This window comes from Mus caroli, chromosome 12 (assembly GCF_900094665.2).
Source record: "Mus caroli chromosome 12, CAROLI_EIJ_v1.1, whole genome shotgun sequence".
Classification (NCBI taxonomy): Eukaryota; Metazoa; Chordata; class Mammalia; order Rodentia; family Muridae; genus Mus; species Mus caroli.
In genome coordinates, this window is record NC_034581.1 from 26,429,844 (window position 1) to 26,442,172 (window position 12,329).

Below are 12,329 nucleotides of genomic sequence, written 5' to 3' on the forward strand. Positions count from 1 at the left end.
CGTGTCTCTAGCTGCATATGTAGCAGAAGATGGCCTAGTCGGCCATCATTGGGAAGAGAGGCCCCTTGGTCTTGCAAACTTTATATGCCTCAGTCCAGGGGAACGCCAGGGCCAAGAAATGGGAGTGGGTAGGTAGGGGAGTTGGGGCAGGGGAGGGTCTGGGGGACTTTTGGGATAGCATTTGAAATGTAAATGAAGAAAATACCTAATTAAAAAAAATTAAAAAAAACAAAAAACAAAAAACAAGAAAGCAAGCTGAGCAAGAAGCCAGGGGAACCAGTCCAGTAAACAGCAGCCCTCCATGGCCTCTGCATCAGCTCCTGCCTCCAAGTTCCTGCCCTGTGAGAGTTTCTGTCCTGACTTCCTTTGGTGATGAGCAGCAGTACAGAAGTGTAAGCTGAATAAACCATCTCCTCCCCAACTTGTTTCTTGGTCATGGTGTTTTGTGCAGGAATAGAAACCCTGACTAAGACAGTGCCATTGAGAGAGGAAGAGTCTGAAAGGAGCCAGTAGCTAAGTCTTCCTGAACCTTCCCTTGCACTAGTCTGTGCTCAGTCAAGCATGATTCCCACCCATTGGGTTTCTCCTTCCACCGTGTACAAAATTACAGGATTTGGCAGTTTCTAGTTTCTGAGTTCTTACTTGCCATGTAAGAGAGCTTCCTCTGGCCTGGTCCCAATGCTCCCCTCCTTCCCCCCCCCCCTCCCCCGGCCCAGTTTTTATTTCCTTAACCTAATATCCCAGGGCTAGGTCTTTAGAATAGAACCTTGGTTACCATTATAGCCAGATAAGAACTGTGTGAAAAACCATGATCTTGCCCTAAAAATTACTGTGTAGGGAGCCTCTGAGTGACTGCCTATGCATTCTAGGGCCACCCAAATGTCAGGCCTACTTAACACATTGACACCTGGTTTGTGCCTTCACTGCCATCCCTGAGTTCTGTGGGATACACAAGTACAGTTGATACTCAAGATCAGTGTTTGTGGGGCTAGTCACTTGGGTCTGTGCCCTTTGTGGCATGTTCCCTGGTCTCACTTCTAATGGTATTTATGATCTAGTGTCCAGGGTTTAGGAAGAAGCTGATGTTCATCACGAAGAGCTTTTGTATGGACGCTTCTGGGGTTTGGGTCCTAGCAGCAACAGAGCACTCAGAGGTTCACTTTCAAAGATGCTTTTAGGTAATTATTCTGGTTATGGCCTTTCCAGAACTTTCTAGAATCCACCTCCATTCCTGCTTCATGCCAACTTCATGGGGGAAGTTTGAAACATTCATGATGGTGGGCTCCAGATGGTCTGAGCATTAGCAAGTGGGTGGGAATCACTGTCTCTGTGGACAGCAGCTCACTTTCCCCACTCCTGCTTCCCCTCCCCACTCCTGCCCCTTTCCCCTTCCCCCCGTTCCTGGACCAATAGAGAAGAGAGCCAGAAAGATACTTTGACTAACCCACTTTCTTTTTTTTTCCTTCTATCTTTCCATGTTGTTTAGAGGTTTTGGTGGAACTATTATGATTTTAAAATCAAACTATTATGATTTTAAAAATGAGTTTAAAAAAAAGAGACTTCCAATGTCATCTGAGTTGTGTTAAATCTATGATGAAGAGGGGCGAGGACCCCACACTACAGTTCTCTGGTCTGTCTCTTGAGGCCTGTGCAGATGTTTCTGTAAAAACAAATGAAGGGTTGATCTATTCACATTTAAACTTCACAGCAGTGATAAGTGGACTAAAGGCTGGAGAAGAAAGAGATGCAGCAGCTGCTGCTTGCACACACAAATGATTATACATATGTGAGTGTCATTTCCATATCAGGCATGTGTACACATGTAAAAATACATATGCGTGCTGTGACCTTCCTAGCAGACTGAAGGGCATTGTTTTTTGAGTTTCATCTTGCTTTCCCTGGAGAGTTTGCTAAAAACACACACTTCTGCCTTGCCCCACAGTTCCCACATTATGCTCTCGGGTGTAACCCAGAATTTGCTTCTGAAAGTCCCCAGATGCTACCTCCACCATTACCTTCCTGCTTACTGGGGTGGGGGGCACTGCAGAAACCTTGAAAAGGACAGCCTTCCCTATGGCTCCCTAAATGAACATTCATTCATGTAGCCCTGTCATGAGCCTGCATGCCCTTGAACTTTGCTCACCCTTGAAAGGGTATTTGTAATATCCCAAGGCCATAGCATATAGAATTGGACCATAGGACCATCTCTCATTTGTCCTTTTTCTTCTGTAAGATGAAAATGTATGAAGCTGTCATAGTGTCTCCATGAGGTTTGGACATGTAGACTGGATTGTCAGCCTGCTCCAGTTCCCTGACCATATCCATTTCAGCTATCTTCCTTTGCTGTGGTCATCAGAGAGAAAAATATACAAGTATATAAGGATAAATATTTGTCCTTCTACTTGGGTATCCTCCAACGTTCAGCTTGGCCTTCAAGGACCAGTTTCTGCAACATAGAGTGTGTTGCAAGGTCTGTGGAGTGAGCTTTTCATCTCAGCTACCCTTTGCCAGGTCTACAATGCCACTTTGGTCCATAGCGGTTTCAGTTCCTTGGTTAAGAACCCTGCTTTGTTGCAAACGGGACCGGACCCTCTGACCTTCTTAGCATCAGGCTGTGGTTGGCAGTCTTTGATTGCCTGGGTACACTTTGTGAAATCACATTCTGAACTTGCACCAGTTTTGTCTAGCAGGAATGCATGGTGACTAAGACGCAGTCACATAACAAAAAAAAAACAACTCGGATACCATCTTATCCAACTCTGCTTGTCAAACGTACTTAGATTTCAGTATGTGATCACTGGTATGAAGTTACACCATAATCATGTCAGCCCTGACCATGGGCCAAGTGCTCAGAGCCAGCCCTCTGTCCCTACAATCAGAGGATTGGTGGCCCCAACTCTAGACCAGGGAGGATGTCCGTCTTAGCTTTCTCATTATCCTGCTTAGGCTTCATCTTAATGCATCAATATCTTGGCCCTCACAGATGCTTTCTAGCTTCCAAGAGAGTCATACACATTGTCCTTCTGTCTTTTGAAGTGGAATTTGATAGGGAGCAAAGTTCAAGATGGTGTGTGTGTCCTTCTGTCTTTTGAAGTGGAATTTGATAAGTTCAAGATGGAGTGTGTGTGTGTTTTCCTAAGTTGGGTGTGCTTTCTTGACTGTAAGTAGTGACATCCCGGCACAACTTCTGGAATGGATCGTCTGTCCAACACTTGTGTCAGGTCAGAGCTTCTTCTCCATGTTGGAGATCATGCTAAAGCCTGACTAACCAGGTTTCATTTCTTATCAACAGTTGGTCCTCTGCCTTCCTCCTTTCCACACACCCTTTCCCCTGACTGCTCCACATCTTCCACTGGATATACACTATGAAGTAAAATCTCACTTGAGTGAAAACATCTGTCAGTGCAGAGGAGGTTAGGATTTACATGCATGAATTCCGGGGAAACACAGTTCAACGTACGTCAGAAACCCCTATCAAAGTTGGAGGAAAGAATTTTCATTTTCTAAGACTACGTATTAAAGATACGGGCTTCTTTATTACTCAATGACTTTCATGTGTGTAAATTTAGGTCTTTTTAAAAGTTATCGTGTGTGTGTGTGTGTACAACTTTCTGTGTACCACTCTACCTGTGGAAGTTAGAAGAGAACTTCTTTCCCTCCACAAGGTGGGTCCCTGTTGTCAAGTTGGTGGCAAGTGCCTTACCCCTGAGCCATCTCACCAACCAACCTATAAATGGACTTTTCAGCTCAAGCTAGAGACAAGCTTCCTCTGAGGAGGCAGATGTCTGCTCATTTTCACGGCTTAGCTACACCCAGAGGCCTCTGCCCTGACTCTACCCTGACTGTGGGCCTGTCACATCTGTGTGAGTGGTCAGACTCTCCCACGCTTGCTCTGAGCTCAGCTCCATTGGACTCAGACCCGTCTTCTGCTTGACCATCCCAAAGTCAGTTATTTTTCCTCTCTGGTCCTTGTGTGCAGCCTACATATGTGCCCCTCCCCAGGGAAAATAAGAACCAGTTTTAATAATTTAATACGAGCAGAACTCTGCTTGTCTACTTGTTTGGAAACACCTGTCTGTAGTCCATACACAGGATGGCCTTCTTTCCCAGTTCTCCTGTCAAGAGGACTCTGCGCTTTGGGACAACCAGTAAGTTCATGGAAATAACACCGTGGGCCCGCAGCTGTGTTCCGGTCCATGTTCTTGCTGGTGAACGCTGATTTGTTTCTGTGTTCACAGCCCGTGTGACGCCTTACATCTATACAGATCTACCTGTGTATGTTTACCTGAGACTTTTTAAGAGACGTTTGCTCAGTGGACTTGGCCAAGGCTGGAATGTGGAGGCAGGGCATTCATTCCTGGCATTTTTTTTATGTTTGATATTTTTAATCTCCCCATGCTTACCTGTTAAGCAGATTAAGTGTAATGCTGTTCCTTCACGCAGAGGAATATTCCTATAGGAATATTCTGGAATGGTGTCCTGTGTAGTGTAATATTTATAATGTCTTTTCATCCTGAAGTCATTTGTTTAAGGAGAACAGCTGTGCATTTTCTGTCATTAAAATACGTGTCCTATCTCTTCACAGAGATCTTCGGTTCAACAGAATCAGAGAGATCCAACCCGGGGCGTTCAGGAGGCTGAAGAACTTGAACACACTGTAAGTTAGAACTCGTAGTCCGTAGCTAGTGGGAGAGAAAAGAATGGAGGTTGTCCTGTGTACCTGTAGGTAGATGGCAAGCGCTGTGGCCATCCCCGAGTGCCACAGTTGCTGGGTACTTTTGGCTACTTTGTTGGGTTCTTTTTCCTACCACCCCTTATCCCTGCTAACTCAACACTAAGTAAGAGAGAAAGAAGGTTAGAGGGGAAGGGGGGCATGACCTCCATCTTCTTAGGCTACTTCCTGTTGGTTAAAGGCATCCAATTCCTTGAGACAGGGTTGATCTTACCTTTAGGATAGCCAGTTTCTTCTTCCTGTCTCTTTGATCACAACCACTTGACAAACTGCAACATCGGGGGTGGGGGTGGGGCAGCAGCTGCTCCTCTTGGGGCTCTGGCATTTTTATACCCTTTTAAGAGCTTCCAGAATTCCAAACTATCTTCAGCTGGCAGAATCTTGCTCCTGCCCAAGCAAGAGACAAATCACAGTCAGCTGCTGTGGACAATCTACATTCCCACACCTGGGATCAAAACAAAAACATATTCACATAACATAAACGGGTTTTTAAAGAAACCAGTATTCCCACTACAAGTGGGCATGGGTGAGGGGAGCCAGGATGGTAGAGACCTGCCTGCCCTTTGTATGTAGACCAGCACGTATAACACTGTGGGCCCCCAGCTGTGCTTTAGCCCATGGTCTTCTGGGTGAATGCTGAAGGGTCTCTGTGTTCACTGCAGCGTTCTGTGTTCGCTGGGCTTCCTGTCGGACTCTCCCTCACTTCACACCTCCCTTTGCTGGCTGTGCTGACCTCCTTCCTGTATGGCTGAGGAGGGTTGTCATCTCCTGAGCTCAGGCTGGCTGCAGACAGGGCTTTAGAGCCACCGAATCGTGCCATAGAGATTTGATCTCCTAGGGCCACAAGGAGCCACAGCCGACTCCAGGCTCTTTGAAGTACATTGGACACAGCTAGAAGCTTCTCCCAGGGAAAGGAGATAAGGAATCACTCAAGTCCTGCAGGGCAGAGTGGGAGGTGGCTTTGCTCGGCTCAGCGCCTCACCCTGTGGAAGAGTGGCAAACCCCAGAGACTGACATCCTGTATATGCACGATTGGGTTAGACTGGCCCCTTGGTCCTGCCAGATCAGAGACTCTAGGAGGTGGTGAGCTGAAGATGTGTGCTTCTGTGTCTAGGAAAGGGGATTTACTTCTTTAGTGTATATCCTAGTGGAAGAGAGCTATCTAGTAACCATAGTAACTCAGGCTGGTCCTGGAGCTGGGATTTAATCACTGCCCGCAGGAACATCTGTACTTCGTCAGTTTTGGACCCTTCAGAGGCCGTAGATGTAGTTTCCCTTACTATAATTTGGAAGCGTTTCTGTTTGTTTCACGTCTGTTGGCATTTCCTTTCACAGGCTTCTTAACAACAACCAGATCAAGAAGATTCCCAATGGTGCATTTGAGGACCTGGAGAACTTAAAATACCTGTAAGTTAAGGGGCAGCTCTCCACCCGGCAGCACTGCTCTCTGTCCTTAGAGTATGTAAATGTAAAACCAAGAGCTGCTCTGTTTGTGAGTTACTAGAAAACCATCCCAAATGGTTTCATTTTTAGAAGGTGGGTGAAATTCTAAAACATGCCATTGGCATAAAGTGATGGAGTGAGGTGGGCAGAGTGACAGATACACGTGGACTGCCTTTGCTGGCTTGGTCTGGCCTGTATAACTTCCCAGGTTGGAGGGGCAGTGCACACAGCTTGCTGGTTTCCAGTTGTAAGTGTGTTATGACTGTAAGTTACTAATTTCTTTGGAGTGTCACTAATTCCTGTTAATGTTTTCACCTTCCTGATTTGGCCTCTTCTTTTTCATATCTAGTGAAGTAGTTTCTATTTTTGAATATTAAGTTTATCATTGAAGTCATCTCTTGCTTATTGAAGTCAGCTCTAAAGTTTAGAAAGTTATTACTCTTTTTAAAAATGTTAGGAAGCCAGGAGTGGTGTTTGTGATTCTAGCACATAAGAAGTTGAGGCAGGGGAACCACCTTGAGTTTAAGGACAGCGTGGGGGTTACATAGGGATATCCTGTCTTGTATTTCCTCAGTAACCTGCCCGGGCACGTACTGTAAATAAGGACTTGGGAAACATGGTGTTCTTATGGGCTGTGCCCAGGGTCATTCAGGTCAGAAGCACCTGTCACCTGCATTCATCGAATTTGATGATTTCCCTAAGTAAGCTGTTTTCTTATTTATTTATTTATTTATTTTTTTAGAAATCCATGCCATATTGCTTATAAACACCTGTAACTCGAGCTGATTTTAAAATCCAAACCTTTTTATTTTATTTTTTAAGTATGAATATGTACTGGAAATCTGTTTTGACTTTAGATATCAGTGGCCTTCCCTACTGCTCTGTTTATTGCTATATTTTCCTCAGTGAAGCTGTTGTGTGCAAACCCTTTCCCCGACTTCTTTGGCATAGAATGCTGACTTTCCACACTGGTGCTCGAAGCCAGGATGGCAGGCTTCTGTTCTCCGGCTTTCTTGTTAGCCTTCTTGCTGTTGCTGCCCAAGTTCCACCACGGAGCTTTGATTTCCTGGAAAGTGGATGGTGTCCACTGATGGCAGCAGTGGGGCTGTGTGTGCATCTGTGGTTTTAACTGTTTTGTGTTTCGTTTCATGTTGTCTTCTGAGAATACACTCAGTATCAGGGGGAATTCAGGGCTTCTGTCTTCCACAGTGTCTTTGAAATCATATCCTTTGGCCTTATCTATGATTGCTTTCCTTCCCAGCAGCCATGCCCTGACTTCTCCTATTCCTTCCATAGGGAGTCAGCTTACAGTGAACCAGGACAGTTGGTCTCCGTAGAGATGGGTCAATCAAACTAGCAGACAGGCTGCTAGGACTGGAGCCTAGTGTCTCCTGCAGCTTTACGCAGGTCCTGGCTAGCTTCATTCCTCAGTTCCCTAGGATTTCATCAGGAGAGTACTTTAATAATCACTATGATAATGGATTTTATTTGGAGTTATTTAGAATATGTCTAAAATGTATTGGTGTATTTTAACCTTGCGCATTATTAGTCAAAACATGTTTTTGGACTCTGGATAGTCCTTATTTCCTGGGCCTCTGTTGTTTCTAGTGAGGCACTGGCCACCTACTTCATTCATATTTCTTGATAATGAGATGGCCTCTTGGAGCAGAGTTCATGGTACAAGGATCAAGTGTGAAATAAGAAATTACAATTGATTATTAGAACATCAACTTTTTTATTCTTAAGGAAGTGCATTGTTTCAGTGTCTTTAATTTTATTTTTAAACTTCTTTTGTGTGTGTGTGTGTGTGTGTGTGTGGTACTGGCATGGTGTGTGTGTGTGTGTGTGTGTGTGTGTGTGGTACTGGGCATGGAATCCAGAGATTTGCCCTTATACCTTTGAGCTGCCCCCCAAATCCTACCAGTGTCTTTATAAACACACATTCATATCTGCTCTGTATTTTGTACATCCTTCAGAAGGACTCCATCTTTCTGCAATGGTAAAAGGCAATGTTCTTTGGTATTTTGCTTAAAGAAGTGGCCACAGGAGACAGCCGTAACTCAGGCCTTCACTAAAGAGCTGTGCTCATAATTAACTCTATGGTTCTATTTAAGAAACCAGGGTGCATAAAGGTTGAGTTTTTACTGTAGCTTCATGGCTTCAAACAGCCTGGAGGACCAATGCCTGTGTGGCTTTTGTTCTAGATGCTGGGTTATTGATGGGGATGGACAGGCCCTGGATGGTTTGTGTTAAGGTTTGTGGTTCTTTGAGGACCACTTTCTTGATTTGCACAGAGGGAAAAGGCAAGAGCATCTTTGGTGGGTCGCAGCAATTAAAGAGAGCACTTCTGGCGCCATGAAGTAGGACCTTGTACAGACAGACAGCAGTGAATACAGTGAGTGATCTGACCCTGGGTATGCTATACCACAGGAATTAAGGCAAAGAATACTGTCTTGTTTGTTTGTTTGTTTCCTTTTTCTTACACATCATCTTGTTAGTTGATATCTATGTCTTTTATTTTAATTTTTTAAAATTTATATTAACGTTAGCACACAAAGTACTTGGTTTTATTATGACATCTTCATAACTGTGTGTCATTATACTTTCTCATTTGTTCCCAGACTCCCTTGCCCTCAGTGTGGCTCCTTTCCAGCTGGTTCTCTGCTGCGCTTTATTACCCATATTCATTTTCACCTCTACTTCTCTCCTCCCTTAAGGTGTCATATTCTGCTCCTATGACATCCTTTCTAGTTTCATCATACAACACACAGCACGCATGCGCACACGCGCGCACACACACATACTTTATAGAAACAGGTAGTCGTGCTAGATGCTGAGCCTTTGGCTTGAAGTCTAAGTTTTCACGTGACAGGGAATCATGGGAGAAGCTTGCTGTTTGACTTGTCCTTCTGCCTGTGTCACAGAGGAAAACAAACCAGTTTCAATAAAGTATAGTGCAGACACACCAGTCCCAGAGAGGGCGCCATCTCTTCTTACTCAGTGTGGCTGCTGAAGACTGGGTTATGAGGTACCATGTGGAGCTGGCATGTCAGCATGCCGAGATGTGACACTGAGGTAGATCTAGCACATATACTGCTCCCAGACTGTTGATGAAGTTCACTTCATACAGTGCTTACTGGTCTTGGAATTCGATTATTGATTGTTTTAATTTCAACCATTGAAAAATGGAAAGCCCTTTCTTAGATTGCAGGCCATTCCTAAACAGACCCTTGGAAAGCATCGTGTCTGCTTTCCAGTATAAAGAATGGGTGGGAGAGACATTCAAGACATCTTCAGACAGCCTGCTTTTTGTGAGCTGTGCTGGTGTGTCTTTGTAGTAGAAAGTGCTGGTTATGATCTTACAGTCAATGCCTTTTACTTGTGTATGGGAGTCATTTTCTCTTCCCGGGCTTTGAAGCAGATGCCAGGACTCCAGTAGTCACAGTAGGAGAATCTGTGGGCCACTTTCCTTTGGTCCTTGAGGAGTAAGAGAAGTGACCATCGAGAGTGGCCTGGTACCTACAGTGTGATGTTTCCTTTATACCCTCATGCAGTCATTGATTTTAAACTGTTCTCCATTGTGTCAACTCAGTTCTTCCCACCTGGAGTTGAGAGCTCGTGTGTGTGTGCTAATACTCCTCCATGTTTCTTGTTTCAGCTATTTGTACAAGAATGAGATCCAGTCAATTGACAGGCAAGCATTTAAGGGACTTGCCTCTCTAGAGCAACTGTAAGTGTCCTCCATGCCGTCTGCCTCATTGCCTCCCACAGGGAGAGATGACTGGTTGCATGATGCATGTCTGTACTTCCTGGGGTGCAGGGAGGGTATGCATGACGAGGAGAAGCAGCAGTGGGCGTTTTTCACCCACCTCTCCCACCTTGCTCCCCTGTGCCCACCCGAGAGCAGACATTGCTGTGTTTGTTTCTTCTATGCATCAGACCCTGACCGTCCTCCACCCACCACATCAGGAGCAGGGACGGAACTTGCTTTCCTGTCTAACAGTAAGAACTTTGGTGTTCATGTGGTGGTGGAGACAGACGTGTAAACAAGCAGGAGCCAGATAGGCTATCGTGATAGGAGCATCCAGCATGGGACACGTGCAGTTTCAATCATGGGGTTCATTGTTTTGGAGAGCAGAAGCTTTGCCCCCTTGTAGTTCTAGCAAGTAGGTGTTGAGTGTGCCAAAATGCTGTCTTTCTAAAGCATGTGAACTAGACCTTGTTATGAAGTCAGTCATCATGGGGTCTTTTTCTTAGGCATAAAGTTCCAGTAAGATTATGGAGGTCTTCTGGTTTATGTGCCTTACTGGGTGACCTTTCACTCAGTAAGCTGAGGCAATCCTTGTGGGATTTCAGGCTATCTTGGGTTAGCAATTTCACCGATGGAAAACAGCTGTTAGTTTACGGCCAGAGTAGCCTTGCACTGGAGGCCTGTGTGTCTCTTCCTGTGTTAAGGCTGGATGACTGGCACAGCTGGGTCAGGGCAGCAGCAGGTAGGGCCATGGAGTGCAGCAGCCCACACGGTACATCTATATTCCACATTTTGAGTCTGCGTAAACTGCTTCAGACAGATGAAACGGGGAATCCAGGTTATTGCAAAAGCTCTTGGAACGATCTCGAAGCTTTACAGATGTGGGAGTTTGCAGAGGACGTACTCTGTTTTCATGCAGAGAGCACTAACCTGGCAGTGAGGCCACTGAAGGAGCCCAGCCAGGAGGAGTTAGGAGCAAGAGAACTTGAGTGGCTTCCGTAGCTAGCGGGGCTTTCTGCTCATCAGTGACAAGGAGCAGGATCCTGAGTCATAAGGGAGTTTAGAAAAACCTTAGGCGAGGAGAGACAGGATGCTGCAGCTGGGGTATGGCTTTCTTTCTGAGAATTGAATGCTGTAGTGAGACTGGGGGATAACCCTTTCCAGGTGGGATGAATGGTTCAGGTCAGTGTGTCAAAAAGGCCTTGATGCTTGTGCAGGGTCTGTTACTGGGAAAAGAGAGTTTCAACTGCCTCTGCCTCAGGGTCTCTCTATCCTCTCCTGTAGAAGATGCATGTTCTTGACACTCAGCTGGGTCTGTGGGAACTGGGAAGCCATGAAGTCCTGAATGAAGACCCAGGGGCAGCCCTCCTCAGGGGCCCTTGCCATCTCCAGAGTTAGTAGTTGATTCAGCAAAGATAGTCCATGTAACATGAGGAGTCCCTCCCTGTGCTCCGTTGTCTCAGACACCCAGAGAAGCGTAATGGTGCCCAGAATCTATCTGGAGCCCCAACAGTCCAGAGTTCTGCAAACCCTGAAGCCACTGTCCTCGATGCTTCTTGGGGAAGGATGTCTAAGGCCCATCTGTTCAAACTTTACTGCAGGCTAAAGGGCTTTGAACACAAACCGTGATGCCTGTCCTTGTAGGGCTCTTGAATATCTCTCTTTGTCCCCTCTTGTTCTTCCAGCTTAGATCAAGACTTAGGTTTAGCCAGAGACTTCCCAGAAGCCCCCCAGTGTTGATGGTTTGTGTGAGCCATAGGGCCTGGGGACCAGAGGAATATGCGTGTTGGCCTCTGCTGCCTAGCACACACCACACCTGATGGGGAGTAAGGATGTCTCTTTGCTCCTGTCTCCTTTGATATCCTTAGATCAGATGATGTACTGGGGCAGTCACTGACATTGATGCTCTTTTCTTGTCTTGCAAACACTTTGTCATATAGGGAGTGAGGGTTGCAAACCTGCACCCAAGGATGGTCATGGAGACCATGGTAATGTGTGTCTGAGGAAGGACAGGTGGGCATGGACTACAGCCCTCTGAGATTAGGAGGCTCTGGACTGGTTCTGTCCAGAGAGTTTCCAGGGAATGAAGCCCATATAGGGACCTAGGAGTAACAGTTAATTAATCTCAGAGTTAATGTAAATGGATTTGAAGAACAACAAGGCTTTATATGGAGTTATGGTGATGAAGACTGTATGTTGTTTCTGCTGCTTGTTTCTGTCTTTGGCCCTTCATTGAATAAGAGCATCTGTTACCATGGCCACCTGAGTGGAGCCTTCTCTCTAGTCCAGTGAATAAGAATTTGATTGATGTTTTCTTGAACAACAAAAAAAGTACCCATCATTCAAAAATAGCAAACTAGCACCCAGGAGAATGAAATTAGCTACATTCCAAATTGTAAATTG

General features: G+C 45.6%; 1 protein-coding gene across 2 annotated transcripts in view; it reads left to right on the forward strand.

Annotated features, from left to right (window-relative positions):
* Positions 1–12,329, forward strand: part of Pxdn (peroxidasin) — a 77,648-nt gene that overhangs the window by 30,188 nt on the left and 35,131 nt on the right. Inside the window, exons 2-4 of one of the 2 annotated variants that reach the window (XM_021178873.2) lie at positions 4,586–4,657; positions 6,068–6,139; positions 9,834–9,905. In XM_021178873.2, the coding sequence (XP_021034532.1) occupies positions 4,586–4,657; positions 6,068–6,139; positions 9,834–9,905 (216 nt within the window). The remainder of the gene's footprint in view (positions 1–4,585; positions 4,658–6,067; positions 6,140–9,833; positions 9,906–12,329) is intronic. The other variant, XM_029484621.1, reaches the window with a different exon arrangement.